General features: G+C 47.5%; 1 protein-coding gene across 1 annotated transcript in view; it reads left to right on the plus strand.

Moving 5' to 3' along the window:
• The window catches only part of LOC126174743 (protein MAK16 homolog), a 72,010-nt gene that overhangs the window by 22,550 nt on the left and 25,686 nt on the right, over positions 1-23,774 (plus strand). Inside the window, exon 5 of the mRNA XM_049921063.1 lies at positions 5,191-5,320. Within this exon, the coding sequence (XP_049777020.1) occupies positions 5,191-5,320 (130 nt within the window). The remainder of the gene's footprint in view (positions 1-5,190; positions 5,321-23,774) is intronic.

Genomic DNA, 23,774 nt, shown 5'->3' on the forward strand with positions numbered 1-23,774 from the left:
GAGGGTCTTAAACCACATGTGAGTGGGGAGTAGTGTCTCCACTGCTCCACTGGTCATTGTGAGGATGTTTAAGTTGGCTGCTGTGTTGGCTGTAGTATTGATGGTCGCTGGTTCTTATGTTGGAGTTCTGAATGTGCTGTCTTGAGTGTTCGTGTTTTGTATCTCATTTTTGGTCACCTGTGTTGTTGGTATGGTTGGGGGAGGGGGGGGGGAGTAGTAATTGGTTTGTGGTTTGGCTGTCTCTTTGACTCAGCGCCCGAGTTTCCTAGTTTTGTTGTTGGTTTCTTTTTTGTGCTGTGGAAGTGTTTGCCCTTTTTGTTTTTCAGGTTCCTTTGCTTCCTTCCTTTCCTTGTGGTGGTGCGTCTTCTTTGGTTTTGTGTGTGTCGTTGTCTGGCGTGGTCGGAGTTTACTTGGTGTGATATGGGGGCAAGTAGTGTTACTACCAGTGTTGGAGTGGTGTTAGTTGTTGTGTGTGTTTGTTGTAGTTCTGTTGCTGTGGAAGTGTTTTGTGTGCTTGTGGAGCTCTGAGCCTCCTCGGCCCATCCCCTGCCACTTACAATGCCGGCAAAGGAGATTGTGCTCCTCACTGAGTGCGGAGGACCTTGGACATGTTCTAGCAGCTGATTGGTTTTCTTTGGCATTTTTATGCCATAGAGCTTCTTTGTATGCATCGCACACTCTGTGGTTCATGTGGTTCACATGGGCACTACCACAGTTGGTGCATATTACAGCTGTCCCAGGTTTGTAGAGTTGTGCTTCGTGGTTGCCAGCACACTTGCAGAATCCCTGAATTCAGCTCTTGGCTGCATTCACAAATTGCTAGCAAATGTGGCATTGTTGGGGGGCACACAATGGTGTGTATATTTCTACCACGATGACCATATGAAGCAGGAGCTACTTCAGAAAGCCCCAGGAGAGAGCCGTATCGGCTAGCTCCACGAGCTAGTTTGGCTGTGACCTGCATGTGAAGAAATTGGTGCCCGATCATGCAATCCCAGCCAGGGACTTCCTATAGTATGTGTTTAGGGGTTATAATGTTTCACAATATACATTTGTGTCTTTTCATCCGGGGTCCTCTAATCCCTCAGCTTTGAGGAAGCTGAGAAGGTTGGTGTAGTCAGTTTTATTTCCCACATACACTGATGTGTGGTCCCCTAATAGTTGTATGTGATACGTTGTAGGGGAATGTTTTTCCCTCTCCTTCCCTCTTTCCTGACGAGGCAACCGTTGGTTGCGAAAGCTAGAATTTTGTGTGTATGTTTGTGTTTGTTTGTGTGTCTATCGACCTGCCAGTGCTTTTGTTTGGTAAGTCTCATCATCTTTCTTTATATATATACACACACAAAGATGATGAGACTTACCAAACAAAAGCGCTGGCAGGTCGATAGACACACAAACATACACACAAAATTCGAGCTTTCGCAACCAACGGTTGCTTCGTCAGGAAAGAGGGAAGGAGAGGAAAGACGAAAGGATGTGGGTTTTAAGGGAGAGGGTAAGGAGTTATTCCAATCCCGGGAGCGGAAAGACTTACCTTAGGGGGGAAAAAAGGACAGGTATACACTCTCTCTCGCTCGCGTGCGCACGCGCGCGCGCACACACACACACACACACACACACACACACACACACACAGATACACAGATACAAGCAGACATTTGTAAAGGCATATTTTATGTAAAAATGAATGGATAAAAATGGGGAAGAAATGGCTTTAAATATTTTTGTTATTTACTCTTTCAGTACGAACTTTGTTGTAGAACCCCTTATTTACGTGTGGTAATAAAAATTCATTTAGACAGAATTAAGCACATTTAAAATTATGTGAACATTAGCAACCCTCTCATGCTGATAAATTCAAACTAACTGAGTAATAACATTTATGACTTTGAAAATTATTTAAATTAAATTTTTTACGTATTTTGGCCTTGGCACACATTTTCTAAATGCAGTGGTTTTTTAAATATTTACTGACTTCTTTCCAGGTGTTAGCTATGGAACACAAGACTGTCTCTGTTAGCATAAAATGGTTAAATATTGCCAAGCCGACCTGAACGTTTAATTATCATTAACAAAACACACTTCACTATACGTTTTAAGTTATTTGCTTTAGAAATTGAAAGAACCAACAGATTAACAACTTCAACGTTAATTATCCGCCTATGAATGCACAAATGTAAAACCAGTAATAAATTCAGTCAGCCTCAGGATCGCTGTAAAAGAAAAAATTTCGTAATTCACTGCTAATTTTACCTGCTCCCGATTTACGGGTTTGGTTAATTTTATAGCGGAACAATTTTTTAAATGTGCCGCCGCTGCAAATCGTTCGGTCGCGGCACAGCCCGGCAACACCAACGATAATCGCTAAAAGTGTTGAAAATTCTTTAAAGAAATATTATAGATGACATGGGCAAGCTAATTTACATTAGTAATACACAATTTTGATAAATTATAATGTATTTAGACCATAACAATAATTAAAATTACACACCTTTATAATTTCTCCTCTAATGGCGGCTAAAGATATATACAGACAAAAGAAGTCTGCTCATTCATATAATGCTACATCACAGGTTCCTCTCTCTCTCTCTCTCTCTCTCTCTCTCTCTCTCTCTCTCTCTCAGCTCTCAAGGGAGACAACAAAGAGTGCACATGATGTAGTGCTTTTTACACTATTGCTGATTTTGAATATCTCTTTGTAACCTTACAACATTATTTTCCTCTGTGGCTATATTTTACATTTTTTCATCGCAGATATTAACATATTTCGTAATTACATTATGAGTATAGAATTATTACAATCATAAATACATCGAGAATATTATTACAGAAAATATTACAATAATAGCCAACGTCCTTTATACAAAATTAAATAATATTTTTTGTTAAACAATTACAGTACATACGAATTGCTTCATAGTAGCCTACATAGTACAATTAAATGTCATTTCATTTTATTAATAGTGTGTGTGCTGCCAGGGAACGTTACAGTGTGATACCTGGTTGCATGTGTGGTGTTGGTGTTTTTGTTTGTGATTTGTTGCCCCTGCCTGTTAGTCGATGATGAATGTGCTCTTTCTCTCGCTGAGCCCTTGCTGTCTGATGGGCAGCAGTGAGGTCTTGCTCAAGTTGGGCAGTGAGCTGGGTGGAAATGTCGATGGGAAGAGTTGGCACCTCCATGTCTTGGGCTGCAGCCTTGCTGAGGGTAATTGTGTGTGTGTGTGTGTGTGTGTGTGTGTGTGTGTGTGTGTGTGTGTGTAGGGGGGGGGGGGGGGAGAGATATGCAGGGAAGATCAGCCATCTCCCCTGCAAAAGTATATTTTTTATTAAGGCATGGTTGTGGGTGTACAACAATTTTTGTGGGTTCATGACAATTTTGATTTTCTTGCAAAAATGACAATTTTGCTTTTTCATGAGAATATGATACATTTTATGTGCCTACAGAAGGGGGGGGGGGGGGGGACTGTCCCTATGACCTATCTTGCGTGATGTGCAATGCGCGGCACAAGAGAATGCAGGAGGAAAGGAGCAGCCTACAGTGTGCAAGGTTTTCCAACATGAAGATGGCACATAGAATTTGAAAGGAGAAAGAAGTGAGAAAAATGAGAACAGTGAAGCATCACCAGGTCATTCTTTCTTGGAAACAATGGGCAGGAGAAGAGGCCATAATATAGATAGCTACATTCCAGTAAGATGCAATACACAGGATTGTGTATGGTTATTATCAATACAAGGAGTAATCCATGTTAAAAAGGTGTTTTTTTTAAGTGTTAAGTGAAGCACAGTTATTTAATGGGAGTGTCCGCCTCAATAGCTGATTGGTCAGCGTGACGGATTGCCGTCCTATGGGCAGAGATTTTCTCCACTCAGGGACTGGGTGTTGTGTTGTCTTCATCATCATCATTTCATCCCCATCCAGCGTGCAGGTCGCCCAATGTGGTGTCGAATGTAATAAGACCTGCACCGCAAGAGATCTCCCGGTCAATGATGCCAAATGCTCATTTCCATTTAATGGGAGTAAGTCAGCTCCTCTAAACTGTTTTTGAGGTATGATTTCTGGCACAAAACATTTTTGTGGTGGATGGTTTGACAGTATGTGCATGCTGTAGAGGCATTTCATTGTTATAATATTGTTTGGTGTGATGGGACATGGGTTAATGCATATCTCACAAGGCAGTAAGCTGGGTGGACTGCACAGCTGAAGGAACAACTAAAGTCCGATAGGAAAGGAAAGGGGGCAGGATAATTGTACTTCACATTGGCTTGCCTCTTAGCTTTGTTCCAGATCCTTTATTGCTGTTTTGTTCCTGAAAGCGAGGTGGCTACCATGAGAAATCACGAGTTTTTATGCAAAGGTTATCCATTTCAATACAAAATATTCCCTGAATTAAGAGTAATGCTTGATGCACCATACTACTTCATTGTGTCAGAGCTCTGAAAATGCAGTAGCGGAAATAAGATATTTTGCTTTGGATGCAGAGAAATATTCTAGTGGAGAAAACTGAAATTGTCATGAATAAAAGGTTGAGTTAATGAGAGTTTGTAAAACTGTACAGGTAAAGAAACTAATTCTACCAGGTCAATGAATCTGGTGTAGATTTCTCAATACTACACTTGTTTCAATCCTCTTGAACTTAATGAGCCTATGAAAAGCTATGTGCCAAGGAACAATAAAAAGTTCATTCTCAGTGAGTTGCAAATGACGATGAAATGTTATTGCAGGAGCTACGCCCCCAGGACTGAGCTTGTGTTGTGAGCTACACCAGGAGTGTATTCAAAGAAACAGGTCTGGGAAGTGCTGTTGGAGGAACAAATCAAAGATATGGAGATTTCTATCAGCTCCAACACCAATTCTAGGTCAAAGAAAGAGGAAATGATGATTCTTCCCTTCCAAACTGATTACTCCATAATTGTTTGTATTTATAAAATATTCATTGACATAAGTACGTAGTTAGGTATTATTGTTTTTATTACTTAACAAGGCTTCTGCGATGGCTGTTTAATGACCATATGCTTGCTGAAAGTGGGCTTGGCACACTCAGTTTGGTCTGGCAACAGCACTCCCTTGCACTGTAATCAGAATTGTCAAAAGTCTCATGTTATTTTAACTGCACAGTAGCAAAAACATTTCTGAAGTGAAATTAACTAGTCTTCATCTGTAACTTCATACTTTTTTTCTTATTATTACAGGAAGAAGTTAATCCCTCTGCAGCGCAAGATTGAACGAAGAGAGCGAAGGAAAGAAGTTAAAGCACTTGTTGCAGCAAGACTTGATACTGCAATAGAGAAAGAACTTATAAACAGACTGAGGCAGGGTGTGGTAAGAATCAGAACTTTTTTATTTATTTATTTTTTATTCTGTAGTGACAAATAAATCCAAGTATTATAAAAGATAACATTCAATTTCATAGTTTTTACTCACAAAACGCACATGGCAGTACTAAACAGAAATAAATTAATGTTAATTTTACTCTGTTTTGGAAAATACAGGCTAATTATAGTTAAAGTTCCTGTTTTAAAACACTGTACAAAACAGGAACAATGCTAAGAATGATGTCAATTTTGAACAGAATATTATTGAAGAAGGGGGGGGGGGGGAAGTAATGAGGGGGTGGGGAGGAAGGTAATGAAAATTTTAGCACTAAATGGCTCCGTATGTGTCATAACGTAAATGGGTTCAGCTACAACTAATAGATGAATCACAATACAATGGCGGTGGCGTGAGTTGCACATAGAACCAACTGTGCTGTGCAACATGCATGATGGATCAGTTTGGCATTCATCAGTTGTGGCACTGTTAATTAGGTAAGCCCATCCACTATGGCAAGGTTGTACCACATCGAATGAGAAAAATCCTTTTTTTAGTTGTCCTGAGGCAAATACCACATAAAAAGTGACAATGAAATCAGTTTTTAACTGGCCTGAGTCTAAAAATCACATAAAAAGTGGGAATAATATCAGTTTTAACTGTCATGAAGCTGGTACAAGACATGTTCAATATGCTGTACAGTTTTCTGCCACAAGTGGAAATTGAGAAACAGCATGATGCAAAAGAGATCGTAATGTCTCGGGGGTCAAGTTAAGAATGCATTGCTCAGTGTATGCCTTCAATTGAAATGTGTTTGTGATCAGATTTCTGAATACAGCATTTTTAAGTTTACACTGCTGCCAGAAGTCAACAGGTTTAAGATCAGGTGATTTTGATGGCCAGGCTGTAAGGAACTGACAGCTGATAATTGTAGCATTTTCAAAAAGCTGCTTCACTGGCTGTACCAAGCGCAGAGCAGTACCACTTTGGATAAAAATGATCCTACAAAATCAACCACACCGTTGAAGGGTTTGAATGACTTTGGTGCACAAAAGACTCTCATTGCGTTTACCAGAGATGGTGCAGGTAACAGGACCCGTAGGACCCATAGCTCTACGGTAAACAGTGCTATCAGCCCACACTGTAGAGTTATCTTTGTAGAATGAAACAGTACCAGTTGATGTGCAAGCAGAGTTTCCTAGCCCATATTCTGTAATTTTGTATATTGACTTGCCCTTCGAGATGGGTATGGGCTTTGTGTGCCCACAGAAAGTTCCGGGCTATTCATTGTGTACTTCCACGTGAGCAAGAAACTCTAGAGCATACTTTTGTCTTACTGGCTGGTCAGCACAAAGCAACTCCTGAACATGGGTAATTTTGTAAGGATAGCAATGCAGGATGTTTCGTAGCATTTTATGTGCTGTGCTCACAGGTGTGTCCAACCCCCCTGCGGGTCCGGGGTAAGAATAGGCCCGAGGTTTTCCTGCCTGTCGTAAGAGGCGACTAAAAGGAGTTTCAACCGTTTCGGCATTCCATGTGATGATCCCCGTTGGGGTTTGACCTCCTTTTTTCAAAATTCTACAGACGTACGAGTCTTTTGGGGAAGGACGTCTTACGTGGTGTATCACTGGTCCTCAGTGCACTAAGACCTTGGCACTCAGCATTGTAACGGCGTTGTAACCACACCCACTATTCCTCAAATTGGGCCTAAACGCCTGATGGGTTGCACAAGTTACGCCCATAGTGCGTCCCCATCTGCACCTACGATCATGATGGACTTTCCATGGCACCCGAAATCCAGCACGGTAGCCAGCCCGTTGTGGTGGGGTCGTCATGTACCCTCTAGGTTGTAGCCCCCTGACAACACAGGGATCGTACTGCCGATACCTGAGCTGCACCCTCCCCACATCGGCCAAGGAGTAGATGCCCATCTCCTTGGGGCATCGGGACTCCCGGCAACGGTCATCCTGCCAGGTGGCCCTTGCTGAGGCTGGGTGGCGCCCGCGGGGAGAGCCCCTGGTCGGAGTGGGTGGTATCGGGGCGGACGTTTCGCAGATGAAACGTCAACATGTATCAAGTCGCTCTGCGGCAGAGTCTTTTAAAAAGAAAGGTACTGTCTCTGGTTCTGGTTCTCCTGCCCTTTCCCCCTTGGCCACTCCCTGGGAGGAAGGACAGGCCCGCCGGCTTGGGGCGAAGTACTTCCCCCGCGATTTAGTCTGTTCTCGGAACGATGGGGGGATATTCACCACCTCCAAGCCCATGTTCTTTGTCCAGCACATCGAGGACATCTTCGGGCAAAATCGAGGCTCTCAGTAAAATGCATTCGGGGTCCGTTCTTATAAAGACCGCCTCCGCCACACAGTCGACGGCGCTCCAGGTGTGTGACTGACTAGGGGACATCCCAGTGTCTATTGTCCCGCATCTGGCACTGAATAGGACGCAGGGGGTTATTTTTCATCGGGACCTCCTGCTGCAATCTGATGAGGAGCTCAGGGCCAACCTGGAGCGCCGAGGTGTGCATTTCGTCCGGCGAGTTCAGCGTGGCCCCAAAGACCGTCGCATCGACACCGGAGCCATTATCCTCGCCTTCGAGGGGGACATTCTCCCGGAGAAGGTAAAGGTGATGTGCTACCGGTGCGATGTGCGACCTTACGTCCCGCCTCCTATGCGCTGCTTTCGGTGTTTGCGCTTTGGGCACATGTCGTCACGGTGTGAGGCTGAGCCCCTTTGTGGCGATTGCGGACGTCCTCTTCGTGAGGAACATACATGCACCCCACCACCTCGGTGCGTCAATTGTCCTGGCATCCACTCGCCTAGATCTTTAGACTGCCCCGCGTATCAGAAGGAGAAGAAGATTCAAGAATTAAAAACTTTGGATTGTCTCTCTTATTCTGAGGCCAGGAAGAAGTATGACCGCCTTCATCCCATGACATTGACAACTTCGTTTGCCTCAGTCGTGTCCACTCCTTCCACAGTATCCTTGCCCCTATCCTGTCCCCCCTCCACCTCCTCAGCCCATCCGGGGTCTCTGCCTCTGCCTCCGCCTTCCAAATCCTCCTCCCTCGCGGCCCCTGCCCCTTCTGCCCCGGGGGCCACCCTTCCTCCTCCTCCCCCTCCGCCGCCTGAGAAGCGATCCTCTTCTCAGGCGTCCATCGGGGAAACGTTCCGGGCCCCGGCTTCCGAGGTCCGGCGTTCCAAAACGGACCCCGCGCGTGAGGACCTCCTTCGGGTCCAGCCCACCATCCCTGTGCCTCATCGGCCTTCCAAGAAGGCCTCCAAGAAGAAATCTTTATCCCCCTCTCCACCCCGGCGCGTTTCGTCTAACGCTCCATCCGTGAGTCGCTGCTCCCGGCTGTCCTCAGTTTCGCCGGGACACTCTGCTGCCAGGCGCTCAGCTGGCCTCTCGTCGGCGAATGATGCTGCCCCTCCTACGCAACCTGGGAAAGCGGCCGCCGCTGGCGACGACTCGATGGAACAGGATCCGCTTCCCGCCGGTTGCAGCGTTGTTCCCTCGACACCTGGCCCTCCGCGGTCGTCGAGGTGACAAGCTCTTCACCCGTTTCGTTCCCCCTCTTTTCTGTCTAGCGATGGCTTTGTTACATTGGAACATAAGAGGTATTCGATCTAATCGGGAGGAATTACAACTGCTCCTCCGCCTGCACTGTCCGCTCGTCCTTGGTCTCCAGGAAACCAAGTTGCGCCCAACTGACCGTATTGCTTTTACCCACTATACCTCGGAGTGGTCTGACCTCCCCCCTGTGGACGGTATTCCAGCTCATGGTGGGGTCATGTTGCTCGTTCGGTACAATGTCTATTACCATCCCCTCCCATTGACCACCCCACTCCAAGCAATAGCTGTCCGTATTACTCTTTCTGCCTTTACCTTTTCTGTTTGTACCATCTACACTCCGTCGTCATCCGCAGTTAGTCGGGCTGACATGATGCACCTGATTGTTCCATTCCTCCGCCGTTTTTATTGTTTGGTGACTTCAATGCCCATCATCCCCTTTGGGGCTCTCCTGGATCCTGTCAGAGAGGCTCCCTCTTGGCGGATGTCTTCAACCATCTCCATCTTGTCTGCCTCAATACTGGCGCCCCGACTTTCCTCTTGTACTCTACTCATACCTACTCCCACTTGGACCTCTCGATCTGTTCTACCACTCTTGCCCGTCGGTTCGAGTGGTATGTCCTTTCTGGCACCTATTCGAGCGACCACTTCCCTTGTGTCGTTCGTCTCCTGCACCACACCCCATCCCCACGTCCTTCGAGCTGGAACATACCGAAAGCTGATTGGGGACTTTACTCCTCCCTGGCGACCTTTCCGGACCACGATTTTCTCAGTTGTGACAGTCAGGTCGAATACCTCACGGCTGTTATCATCAATGCTGCCAAACGTTCCATTCCTCGTACTGCCTCTTCTTTACATCGCGTTTCCGTCCCCTGGTGGAATGAGGCTTGTCGAGACGCTATCCGTGCTCGACGACATGCTTTACGCACCTTTTGCCGCCATCCTATGTTGGCGAATTGTATTGGATACAAACGACTCCGAGCGCAATGCCGTAGAGTCATCAAAGACAGCAAAAAGCTTGTTGGGCCTCTTTCACCAGCTCCTTTAACAGTTTTGCTCCCTCTTCTGTCGTCTGGGGTGGCCTGCACTGGCTGTTGGGCATTAAGGCCCACTCCTCGGTACCTGGCCTGACTTCAGGTGATGAGGTCCTTGTTGATCCTGTGGATATCTCCAACGCCTTCGGCTGCTTTTTCGCGGAGGTTTCAAGCTCCGCCCATTACCACCCTGCCTTCCTTCCCAGGAAAGAGGCAGAAGAGGCTCGGCTACCTTCCTTCCACTCGCTGAATCTGGAAAATTATAATGCCCCCTTTACTATGCGGGAACTCAAACGTGCACTTGCACTGTCCCGGTCCTCTGCTCTGGGGCCAGATGCCATTCATGTTCAGATGTTGGCACACTTTTCTCCGGCAGGCAAAAGCTTCCTTCTTCGTGCCTACAATCACGTCTGGACCGAAGTCCCCATGCGTTGGCGTGACGCCGTCGTTGTTCCTATACCCAAACCCGGGAAGGATAGACACCTTCCTTCTAGTTACCGCCCCATTTCTCTTACAAGCTGTGTCTGTAAGGTGATGGAGCGCATGGTTAACGCTCGGTTAGTTTGGATTCTTGAATCTCGACGGCTACTTACCAATGTTCAATGCGCCTTTCGTCGCCGCCGCTCCGCTGTTGACCACCTTGTGACCTTGTCGACATTCATCATGAACAACTTTTTGCGAAAGCGCCAAACGGTCGCCGTGTTCTTCGTTTTGGAGAAGGCTTATGATACCTGTTGGAGAGGAGGTATCCTCCGCACTATGCACAGGTGGGGTCTACGCGGTCGCCTGCCCCTTTTTATTGATTCCTTTTTAACAGATGGAAAGTTTAGGGTACGTGTGGGTTCCGTATTGTCCGACGTCTTCCTCCAGGAGAACGGAGTGCCTCAGGGCTCCGTCTTGAGCGTAGCCCTTTTTGCCATAGCGATCAATCCAATTATGGATTGCATTCCACCTAATGTCTCAGGCTCTCTTTTTGTTGATGACTTCGCGATCTACTGCAGAGCCCAGCGAACATGCCTCCTGGAGTGCTGCCTTCAGCGTTGTCTAGACAGCCTATACTTATGGAGTGTGGCAAATGGCTTCCGGTTCTCTGAAGAGAAGACGGTTTGCATCAACTTTTAGCGATATAAAGCGTTCCTTCCGCCATCCTTACATCTCGTTTCCGTTGTTCTCCCATCCGTGGAAACAACTAAGTTTGTAGGGCTCACACTGGACAGGAAACTTTGTTGGTCTCCGCACGTCTCTTATTTGGCTGCCCATTGTACACGTTCCCTTAATGTCCTCAGAGTTCTTAGTGGTTCATCTTGGGGAGCGGATCGCACTGTCCTGCTTCGATTGTATCGGTCCATAGTCCGATCAAAGCTGGATTATGGGAGCCTCGTCTGCTCGGCCATCCCTCTTACGCCGTCTCAACTCCATCCACCATAGGGGGTTACGTCTTGCGACCGGAGCTTTCTACACTAGTCCTGTCGAGAGTCTTTATGCTGAAGCTGCCGAATTACCATTGACCTACCGGCGCGACGTACTGCTTTGTCGGTATGCCTGCCGGCTGTTGTCAATGCCCGACCACCCCTCTTATCAATCCTTCTTCGCCGATTCTCTCGACCGTCAGTATGGGTTGTATGTATCTGCCCTGCTGCCCCCTGGAGTCCGCTTTCGTCGCCTGCTTCGACAATTGGATTTTGCCCTCCCTACCACCTTCAGAGAGGGTGAGAGCACGACACCACCTTGGCTCCATGCTCCGGTTCATGTTTATCTCGACCTTAGCTCGCTCCCGAAGGAGGGTACTCCGGCTGCAGTGTATTGCTCGTGGTTTGTCGAACTTCGTGCGCGGCTTGCCAGTCACACCTTTATTTACACCGATGGCTCCAAAACTGACGATGGTGTCGGCTGTGCCTTTGTCGTCGGGGCCGTCACCTTTAAATACCGGCTCCTCGACCAGTGTTCCAGCTTTACGGCCGAGCTTTTTGCTCTCCATCAGGCCGTTCAGTATGCCCGCCGCCACCGCCATTCATCGTATGTACTCTGCTCTGATTCACTCAGTGCTCTTCAGAGCCTTGGAGCTCCATATCCGGTCCATCCCTTGGTGCAACGGATCCAGCAGTCCCTCCATTCCTTCACTGAGGGTGGCTCTCCTGTCAGCTATCTGTGGGTTCCCGGCCATGTAGGAGTGCCTGGGAATGAGGCTGCTGATGCTGCAGCCAAGGCTGCAGTCCTCCTGCCTCGGCCAGCCTCCCATTGTGTCCCGTCATCTGACGTTAGTGGGGTTGTTTGTAAGAGGCTTGTGTCCTTGTGGTGGGATACTTGGTCCTCACTTCAAGGAAACAAGCTCCGGGCAGTAAAACCGTTCCCAACTGCTTGGACAACCTCCTCCCGACCATCTCGGCGAGAAGAGGTCCTTCTGACCAGGTTGCGGATTGGGCATTGCCGGTTTAGCCACCGCTACCTGCTCTCCGGTGACCCAGCCCCGCAGTGCCCTTGTGGTCATGCATTAACAGTGCGAACTGCCTATTGGCTTCTGTCTCGGGTTCTTCGGCCAACGTTCATCTAATGATTTTTCTGACGTTTCGCCAGAACGAGTGGCTGGCATTGTCAAAGCTTCACCCTCCATTGCCGGTGGTGAACTGGAGGTGAGCTCGCGGCCGCAGGCTATATGTACCTGGCGCACCAACGTCCGAGGGCTTCTCCGCGGTCATTTCCGGTGCGTTTCTCCTCTTGCTACCTGCGACGGTCGTTCGCTGCAGTACGAGAAGCTAGGATCCGTTTACCTTAAGGCTTTCCTCTTTCTTGTTGAAACTGTTCGCGTGTTTTTGTATTTCTACAGCTTCTCTGAACAAGCGCGTGTGATAGTGCTTCACTACAGACAGAACTTCCGTGTCGGCGAATTTTATTACGTGGTCGGTCTCATTCAGTGCGTGCTCTGCCACGGCCGATTTCTCCACCTGCCCCAACCTGCAATGTCGCTTATGCTCTTTGATCCTGGTGTTAATGGATCGTCCAGTCATTCCGACATAAACTTTTCCGCATGTGCAAGGTATACGGTATATTCCCGACATTGCAAGTGGGTCTCTTTTCTCCTTCGCCGATCTAAGACACTCTTTGAACTTCCTTGTCGGTTTGAAAATCATCTTTACGCCGTGTTTGCGCAATATACGGCCGATTCTGTCCGTCACTCTGGGAATGTATGGCAGAAAGGCCGTACCCGACATTTCTTTTTCTGGTTCCTTACTTCGCCGAGTGTTTGGCTCTGTTACACTTCTTTAGAAGTGTTGGCTCTGTTACACTTCTTTAGAAGTGTTACACTTCTTTAGAAGTGTAACAGAGCCAAACACTCAGCGAAGTAAGGAAATGTCGGGTACGGCCTTTCTGCCATACATTCCCAGAGTGACGGACAGAATCGGCCGTATATTGCGCAAATACGGCGTAAAGACGATTTTCAAACCGACAAGGAAGTTCAAAGAGTGTCTTAGATCGGCGAAGGAGATAAGAGACCCACTTGCAATGTCGGGAATATACCGTATACCTTGCACATGCGGAAAAGTTTATGTCGGAATGACTGGACGATCCATTAACACCAGGATCAAAGAGCATAAGCGACATTGCAGGTTGGGGCAGGTGGAGAAATCGGCCGTGGCAGAGCACGCACTGAATGAGACCGACCACGTAATAAAATTCGCCGACACGGAAGTTCTGTCTGTAGAGAAGCACTATCACACGCGCTTGTTCAGAGAAGCTGTAGAAATACAAAAACACGCGAACAGTTTCAACAAGAAAGAGGAAAGCCTTAAGGTAAACGGATCCTGGCTTCTCGTACTGCAGCGAACGACCGTCGCAGGTAGCAAGAGGAGAAACGCACCGGAAATGACAGCGGAGAAGCCCTCGGACGTTGGTGCGCCAGGTACATATAGCCTGCGGCCATGAGCTCGCCTCCAGTTCACCACCGGCAATGGAGGGTGAAGCTTTAACAGTGCCAGCCACTTGCGCTGGCGAAACGTCAGAAAAATCATTAGATGAACGTTGGCCGAAGAACCCGAGACAGAAGCCAATAGGCAGTTTGTCAACAAGTGGCCACGAAAGCCTTAACAATTTCGCATTAACAGTGCGCCACGTTTTATTGTCGTGTCCCCGTTTTAGTCAATATCATGTTGTCCTGTCTCTGCCATCTACTTTACAGGATATTTTAGCGGATGACACTCGAGCAGCTGCTCGTGTTCTTCGTTTCATTACTTTGACTGGATTGTCCACAGACATCTAACTCTTTCACTTATTTTATCTGCATCTTTGTAAGAACTTTTTGGTGTCCCCCCCCCCTTGAGTTTTACTGGATTCTATGTGCTCTAACAATTCTGACTGGGTGCTAATGCCCTCAGTAGTTGAGCGCCCTTAAACCCCAAATTAAAAAAGGTGTGTCCAAAGCTCCAGTAATTCCCTATGCCTGCATGTTTCCACACCACCACGAAACCCCTCCTGCAGTGCTGTGGCCATATCTTATACTGACAGTGTATCAGTTGTTTTCTTCCCTCTGCAACATTGTACTTGAAAAGAACCTGTCACTTTGAATTTCATAATCATTCTCCCAAAAACCATGGCAGACATCTGACCAGCACCTTTTTTCATGCCATTGAGTGTCCAGAACTTTTACAGGGCTACTGGTGCACAGTCGCCTTTCTTGTAGAAGAGCTTACCAAGCAGCACCTGATCTTGTATTGAGACTGTTATGACAAGCATCTCAGATGCAAACTGAGGAACATTCGTGTACCCTGCCTCTTATATTTTGTGTATTCTGCCACTTACATCTAGTGGTAATATTTTCATAAAATTTGTGTGTTTCTGTAATGTTTCTTCCCTCCTCAATTACACTGTGTTAAAATTTACTGTCATTCTGAGCAGCAGATCTCGTTTTACAGTATTTTGAAATTGCAACTGAATTATATATGCCCACTGTAATTGTTTCCACTTCCTTACTACATTAATGTGTTGATATTGTATTTGGGAAAGAGGTGTTATTATAAGCTTGCTCTTTATTTTGTTATATTGCCCTTTCCAATTTTGTTGGCAATAATGTACTAACAGTAAGTGATTCAGATTGCTGAATGATTAGTATATACTCCAGTGTGTAACCAAAATGGGTGGCCTCAGATGAGGTAAAAAAAATGAAAGCAATATAAAGGGTGGTGCAAAGAACACATAAATTTGACTTGTATATTATTAGTGGTGGGAATGGAATGTTGTAGTGAGGGATGTGTTGTTTTGGAGTGTCCTGTTTCAGTAGCAATGGCACAGTGGACAATGCATCTTAGCATTTTCACTGTTGAACATTTCTTCAAAGGTAATGACCCTGTCATCACATTTGAATGGCTTTTCCATATGTGCTTCAGTGCTCCGCGAAATAGTTAGGTACCTGATCGCAACATGATATTGCGTTGGGGTGTCTCTTTTTTGCATGAGTGGATCAGTTGCCTGATCGTCCTCGCATGGTGCAAATGCAGGGAAATGTTAATAGAGTAAGAGCATCTGTTCTTCAAAGTCCTCACTGCTCCACTAGGCAGCATGCTCGAACTCTGGACTTGTTTTGTCGCTCGCTGCAGTGTGTCGTGAAGGGTGAGTTACATTTTCATTCTTACAAAATTTTAATCGTGCAGAAGATTCACAATTGTGATTATGATGAATAGAAACAGTTTTGTGAGAGGATGCTTGATGATGATATTGATGATGATGATGATTGATGATGATGATGATTTGTGAGGAAGCATTCTTTCACTTAGGCGGTTATGTATTTTTTTTTTTTTTGGAAAGAAGGTGGTGGCAATGTAACAGTGAGTCCTGCATTTTATTTTGCAATGCTGTGCAATTTCATACGGCCACAACTGGACACTATAGGGATGAACATGGCAGACATTTAGTTCCAACCCCCCCAGGGGGTCCACAACTCTTTTGTGGATACGTGCGTAGCGAGCACGGGACCCCGAGCTAATGTGGCCTTCCTTCCTTTCCGGGCTGCATACCTTCCCTTTCCGCATCCTTCCCCATCCCTATCTTCGCCCCTCCTCCCCTCACCTCTGGCTCTTTCCTTCCCTTTCTCCCCATCTGGGAGTATGGTTTGTGCCTACGTCCGGAGACGGACGCTCGTAAATGTACTGCATTCTTCGCCTTCCTTGCTTTTGTCTTCTTCCTTCCTTTGTCCTTCTCTTTTCCTTACCTCTTCTGTTTCCCTTTTCTCCGCTGCGGCGTTTGAGACCTCTCTTCCTTTCCCTTTCTCTTTCTTCCTCCCTGTGCGTGTCTGAAGGCCGACCCACGCCCTTCGTGCGTAGCCGGTGACGGGGTAACGCGTAATTCCCCGCCCCGGGTAGACAGGTAGGACACGTACGTACCCCCTGGTAACGGCCAGGCCCAGGGAGGGGTGATTACCCGAGCTGATACCTTCCGAAAATGCCGATTGGTCCCTCCGTCCGTTTGTCGGGAGGTGTGACCTGAGGTGTGAACAATCACCTAAGGCGGGAGTGCCCTCAGAGAGGGCCCCCACAAGGGAGGAGCGCGCCATCGGAGACGCCGGTAATCATGGGGGATTCTTCCGCAATGGTTTCCTCACCTTCCACTAAGTCTGCTCACAAACGTAAGTATACTGAGTCTCAGCCACAGACGATTCTTCCATCGTTGCCACAGTTCCTTGTTGTTTCTCGGTCTGATGAAGGTCACGACTTCTCCACGGTCAACCCTTTCATTATTCAGAAAGGTGTCGACGCAATAGCAGGTCCTGTAAAGTCTTGTTCCAGATTACGGAATGGCACCCTGTTGTTAGAAACACACAGTGCCCTCCAGGCACAAAAATTGCTGCGTACTTCTCTGCTCCACACCTTCCCTGTCCGGGTGGAACCGCACCGTACCTTAAATTCCTCGCGTGGAGTCGTTTATACACGCTCCCTCGATGGATTGTCTGACGAAGAAATTCAGCACTATCTGTCTGACCAGGGCGTAACGGCAGTTCATAGAGTAATGAAACGGGTTGACACGAACATCATTCCAACCCGCACTGTCTTCTTGACATTTGACACAGTTCAACTCCCATCGCAAATCAAAGCAGGCTATGAGATAATTTCCGTTCGCCCTTACGTCCCAAACCCTATGCGTTGCTATCGATGTCAGCGGTTCAATCACACCAGCCAGTCCTGTTACAATCCAGCCAAATGTGTTACGTGTGGCAAGGATGCCCATGAGGGTGCTTGTCCACCTCCATCCCCTCGCTGCATCAACTGTATGGGTGACCACGCTGCTTCCTCTCGAGATTGCCCCGTTTTTAAGGACGAGAAGCTCATCCAGGAAATAAGGGTGAAGGAAAAGGTGTCGACCTTTGCTGCTCGAAAATTATTCGCCAGTCGCAAGCCCACCGTGCCTCAGACAGGAAAATACAGCACTGTCCTTGCTTCTCCTCGGCCAACAAAGGAGGCGGCCACGCAGACTTGCGACCTCACCTTTAGTACCACGGTCGTCAGATCGGCCAGCGCAAAGATCGCTCGTTCAACCTCACCACTTTCGCCTGCCCACTCTGTGGCTCACCCTTCGTCGAGTTCTGCTACATCTCGAGCCCAAAAGTCGGACGCCAAGTCTTCGAAAAAAGAGCATACTCGTGAAGAGTTTTTACGTACCGCAACTTCACAACCATCGGTTCCTTCTTCATCTAAACCACATTCTTCCAAGAAGGCTACAAAGAAACCCAGTTCCTCTCCTTCTCCGCCAAGGCGTGCCCCCTCTACAGCACCACCTGGCGGAAATCGCCCTCGGCCATCTTCTGTGTCGCCGAGGCGCACTGCTGGTGGCCGGTCAACCGGCCGATCGCTGGTGGCAGGGACTGCTCCTGACCAACCTATGGATCAGGATCTTCTGCCTTCGGCTGAATGCCATTCCATGCTGTCGGTTGCTAGCTCCGAGCAGTCTCTGAGTTGACAGCAACTTTGGTCACATTCCTCCATTTTCCTTTCACCCCATGTCCATTATCCACTGGAATATCCGCGGCATTCGAGCCAATCGGGATGAATTGTCGGTCCTCTTACGCTCCTACTCGCCGGTCATCTTCTGTCTTCAGGAAACAAAGCTGCGTCCCCATGATCGCTTTGTTCTCCCTCACTTTCAGTCCGTCCGATATGACCTCCCCTCTGTTGAAGGCACTCCAGCCCATGGAGGACTCATGATTCTTCTCCATGATACTCTCCATTATCACCCAATCCCCTTAAACAGTTCCTTCCAAGCTGTCGCCGTCCGTCTTTCCCTTTCTGGATACACGTTCTCTCTTTGTACTGTATACATTCCATCATCCACACCAATGGCACGAGCTGATCTCCTTCATCTTCTTGGTCAGCTTCCACCCCCCTATTTGCTGGTTGGGGACTTCAATGCACACCACCCGCTTTGGGGATCTCCTCATCCTTGTCCACGTGGCTCCATATTGCTAGACGTCTTCCACCAAGCGGATCTAGTTTGCCTCAACACTGGGGTCCCCACATTTTTGTCTGCCTCCACGACAACCTTATCTCATTTGGACCTTGCGGTCGGTACTGTTCCGCTAGCTCGGCGCTTCGAATGGTTCGCCCTTGATGATACACACTCGAGTGACCACTTTCCATGTGTCCTCAGACTGCAGCCTCAACTGCCTTATATGCGCCCGCGACGCTGGAAGTTTGCCCAAGCCGATTGGACACTTTTTTCGTCTCTCGCGACATTCGATGACCGTCGCTTTCCCAGCGTCGACGATGAGGTCACACATATTACCGACGTTATCCTTACAGCTGCGGAACGTTCAATACCACGCACCTCCGAATTGCCCCGGCGCCCCCCAGTTCCTTCGTGGAACGAGGCATGCCGTGATGCAATACGTGAGCGGCGACGTGCTCTTCGCATTTTCCGTCACCATCCTACTTTGGCCAACTGTATCCGCTATAAGCAGCTCCGTGCGCGATGCCGTCGCGTCATCCGCGATAGCAAGAAGGCAAGCTGGAAATTCTTCATTAGCTCATTTAACACCTTCACTCCCTCCTCGGAAGTTTGGAGTCGGCTTCGACGGTTCTCAGGCGCGCCTAGTTTCTCCCCGGTCTCTGGGCTCACTGTCGCGCATGATACCTTAGTGGACCCCGTCGCAATTTCTAACTCGTTGGGTCAGCACTTTGCTGAGATTTCGAGCTCTTCAAATTACCCGCCAGCGTTTCTCCCGAAGAAACGTGCAGCGGAAGTGCGACCTCTTGCTTTCTCCTCTCAAAATCACGAAAGCTACAATACTGTTTTCTCCATGCGGGAACTCCAACATGCCCTCTCATCTTCTCGCTCCTCCGCCCCGGGACCGGATGGTATCCATGTCCAAATGTTGCTGCATTTATCAACCCCTAGTCTGCGTTACCTCCTTCGCCTTTATAATCGAATTTGGACCGACAGTACCTCTCCCAAACGGTGGCGGGAAGCTATTGTCGTTCCCGTTCCGAAACCTGGAGAGGACAAACATCTCCCCTCTAGCTATCGCCCCATTTCTCTCACGAGTAGTGTCTGTAAGGTTTTGGAGCGTATGGTGAATTACCGTTTAGCTTGGTGGCTAGAATCCCGCAGTCTTTTAACACCAGCCCAATGCGGATTTCGGAAGCATCGTTCTGCCGTTGACCATCTTGTTGCTCTCTCCACTTATATCATGAACAATTTTCTCCGGAAACGCCAAACGGTAGCAATATTTTTTGATCTGGAGAGAGCATACGATACCTGTTGGAGGACAGGCATCCTCCGCACACTGTTCTCTTGGGGCTTTCGAGGCCGGCTGCCCCTTTTTCTTCGCGAATTTATGGCAGAGCGCACTTTTAGGGTGCGGGTGAACACTACTCTCTCCCGTACTTTCTCCCAAGAAAACGGGGTACCCCAGGGATCTGTGCTGAGTGTTGTACTATTTGCCATCGCCATAAATCCAATTATGGATTGTCTCCCTCCTGATGTCTCGGGCTCCCTCTTTGTGGACGATTTTGCGATCTACTACAGCTCTCAACGGACCAGCCTTCTTGAACGACGTCTTCAAGGATGTCTCGATCGCCTCCACTCGTGGAGCATCGAAACTGGCTTCCGTTTCTCACCCAGTAAGACCGTTTGTGTCAATTTTTGGCGACGTAAGGAGTTTCTTCCGCCCTCCTTACATCTAGGTCCTGTCAACCTTCCGTTTTCAGACGTCGCTAAATTCTTGGGTCTTATGTTTGACAGAAAACTAAGCTGGTCCTCCCACGTTTCCTATCTTTCGGCTCGCTGTCTGCGATCGCCTAACACCCTCCGTGTCCTGAATGGTACCTCCTGGGGAGCGGACCGAGTGGTCCTTCTCCGCCTCTATCGCGCCTTAGTGCGCTCAAAATTGGATTATGGAAGCATAGTCTACTCCTCTGCTCGGCCGTCTATTCTTCGGCGTCTCGACTCTATCCACCACCGTGGATTACGTTTAGTGTCTGGAGCATTTTACACTAGCCCTGTGGAAAGCCTTTATGCTGAGACTGCTGAACCTCCGCTGTCCAATCGGCGAGCAGTCCTCCTGAGTCGTTATGCTAGCCATCTGTCTTCCATGCCTACTAATCCAGCCCATGACCTTTTTTTCGACGCCTCCTTTGATGTAGGGTATGCAGGCCGCTCCTCTTCCCTACTACCCCCGGGAGTCCGCTTCCGTCAACTGCTCCATTCTCTTTCCTTCCGCTTTCCTAAAACCTTCTGGACAACTTGGGGTACAGCACCGCCTTGGCTCCGTCCCCGGATCTGCCTGCTCCGTGACCTTTGTCAATTTCCCAAGGATGGTACCCCTACACTTGTTTATCGTCGGGCATTTGCTGCTCTATGTGCAGCAATGACGGAGGCCACATTTATTTACACCGACGGCTCGAAAACATCGTTAGGTGTAGGGAGTGCTTATATTGTTGGCGACACCCCAAATCAATTTCGGCTTCCAGACCAGTGTTCGGTTTATACTGCGGAGCTTTACGCTGTTCTCCAGGCTGTCCACTACATCCGCCGCCATCAGCGGATACAGTACGTAATCTGCTCAGATTCTCTCAGCTCTCTCCTCAGTCTCCAAGCTCTTTACCCTGTGCACCCTCTGGTCCACCGGATTCAGGACTGTCTGCGCTTGCTCCACCTGAGGGGCGTCTCGGTGGCGTTCCTCTGGCTCCCGGGACACGCTGGTATCTGTGGGAATGAGGCGGCTGATATAGCGGCCAAGGCCGCAGTCTCTCTTCCTCGGCCAGCTATTCGGTCGCTTCCCTTCACCGATCTACGGAGCGGTTTATGTCGCCAAGTTGCTCATTTATGGCATGCGCATTGGTCGGCACTTCCCTGTAATAAATTGCGGGAAGTGAAAGCCCTTCCTTGCGCTTGGACCTCTTCCTCCCGAACGCGTCGTCGGGAGGAGGTAATTTTAGCTAGACTCCGGATAGGGCACTGTCGTTTTAGCCATCGACATCTTTTAAGCGGCGATCCTCCCCCACTCTGTCCCCACTGCTCTCAGCTGTGGACGGTAAGACACCTTTTAATTGAATGCCCCTATTTTAATCCGTTACGCTCCCGTCTACAGCTATCGCCTGATCTATCGTCGATTTTAGCAGATGACACGCGCTCCGCCGACCGCGTTCTCCAGTTTATTAGTGACAGTGAAATGGCGTCAGTCATTTGAACCTTTTTTTGGGGACAATCACCCCCTTTCTGTAGTGGATTTTTAAGCATTCTGCTATTTTTAGTTTCTCAAATTTTCTGACTTTGTTCCCATTGCTGCTGGTTTTAAAATTCGGTTTTTTACTGTCTTAAGTCACGGGCTGGGCGCTAATGACCTTAGCAGTTTTGCGCCCTGAAACCACAAAAAAAAAAAAAATTTAGTTCCAACAAGATGCATCCACGCCCACATGGTTAATGGTTCCGTGGCAGTTGTTCGTGAAATGGTTCCCCAACATGTGATATCACATTTCAGTGATGTCCACTTGCCAGCATGCTTGCCAGACTTGTTGGTTTGTGACTTCTTTTTACGGGGTTACCTAAAAAGTAAAGTGTACTGCAATAAACTTCTTACACTCAAAAAGACCAGGAAGCTGCATTATGTCAAGAAATTGCTGCTGTTTCGTGTGACGTCTTGACGAAAGTGATGACGAACTTCAAACAAAGACTTTTAATGTGTATTCATGAAGAAGGCTGCTAACTGCCTGACGTTATCTTTAAAAAATCGAATACATGACAGCTCATAAATTAGATACATTACCAAATGTAGTGATGTGACTACATTTTGCATGTGAACAAATCAGAGCCAGTTGGGTTTTTCATGGGAAGACATTTCAGCTCTCAAGCTAACAAACACCAAGTGTGATAGTCTGGGTTACGGTGCTTTGATGACATTGTAACAGCAGGCATGTTCTATGGCCCAAGGTACTTACCTTCATTCAGGTAACTCAAAATGCAGTATTTTACCAATACAATGCCCATACAATTGAACGCACAATCATGTTTCAAACTACATTGGGCATATCGCGTCTTGTCTAACTGTATATTTGCTTGACATCATTAGATGTTTTCTGTCACAGTCCTCCAGCAGTTGTTGTTCTGCCAGGTGGAACATTCACTATTCCAGATTTGTAACAGCTCTGTTGTAGTAGTAAATCCTATCAACAAAGTCTTCACTTTTGGAAATGATAAACTTGCACGGTGTAAAATTAGGGATGATGAGCAGGTGCTCAAGAACTTTGCAGCCTGTTGAACTTAACTAGGTGTATTTAAAAAAAAAAAATGATAAACTAGAGCGTTGCTATGCTGTAGGAACTAGAACAGATGGTTTTAAATAGGGGACCTATGGTTTGACATAGAATCTGAACCATGTGTTGCTTCTAGCAACTCCTCATATCATTGAGACGTGAAGGCTAGGTTAAAACGAAGATTAGAAAATCTGTTGTTCAACTGAGATTCAGTCCTGTAACCTCATTGGTTCCCAGGCATTTGCTTTACTGCTAGCCTACCAGGCCCAACATGTATGGAGATAATTCATCTATAGGTTTTGATGAGAGATATAGTGAGGATGTGACACATCTTGCTGTATCTTTGTTTGCATTGACTTAGAAGCTTAAATTTTGACTTAGAAGCTTAAATTTTTTACATTGCCAAAGAACAGTAGACCTTGCTATTTGACATAAATTTCACCTCGATATCCCTACCTGTTCCTGAGAAAAAGAGGTCTTAACAGCTGGACAGACACACAATGAAGTGATTCAGTAAGGGTTCCGTTATAACTGATGGAGATGTGGAACCAAAAAAATGAAGTTTTTCTTGACAAAAATTTTTGCTCAACAGCATCTGTAGAATGTCACTTCAAACACACTTGATTGAAAAATCACTGTCATGTGCCTGCAGCAGTAATATTCAGTTACAAGGGAACTGTGTCCCATCACCATCCATTTTGTCCAGGTTTTTGGTATAAGTAGGAGTTGGCACAGCTGCTGGGGGGGCGTGGGGGGGGGGGGGAAGTCAGGTGAGGTACGAGCAGTTTGTTAGCAATTTCTTGGCAGCAGGTAGCACAGTGAAAAGACTTCACAATGGCAATCCAAGGGTCTTGGGGTCAAGCCATTGTACTGGTACGATCCTCACTCCCCTTACCGACACTGCAAATAAACAGAAATAATGCTCAATGTGTTGTATACCGTATTTACTTGAATCTAAGCCGCACCTGAAAAATGAGACTCGAAATAAAGGAAAAAAAAATTCCCGAATCTAAGCCGCACCTGAAATTTGAGACTCGAAATTCAAGGGGAGAGAAAAGTTTTAAGCTGCACCTCCAAATCGAAACAAAGTTGGTCCATTGTAATATGAGACACATTTTAGGTCGAATGAATGA

This window comes from Schistocerca cancellata, chromosome 3 (assembly GCF_023864275.1).
Source record: "Schistocerca cancellata isolate TAMUIC-IGC-003103 chromosome 3, iqSchCanc2.1, whole genome shotgun sequence".
Taxonomy (NCBI): domain Eukaryota; kingdom Metazoa; phylum Arthropoda; class Insecta; order Orthoptera; family Acrididae; genus Schistocerca; species Schistocerca cancellata.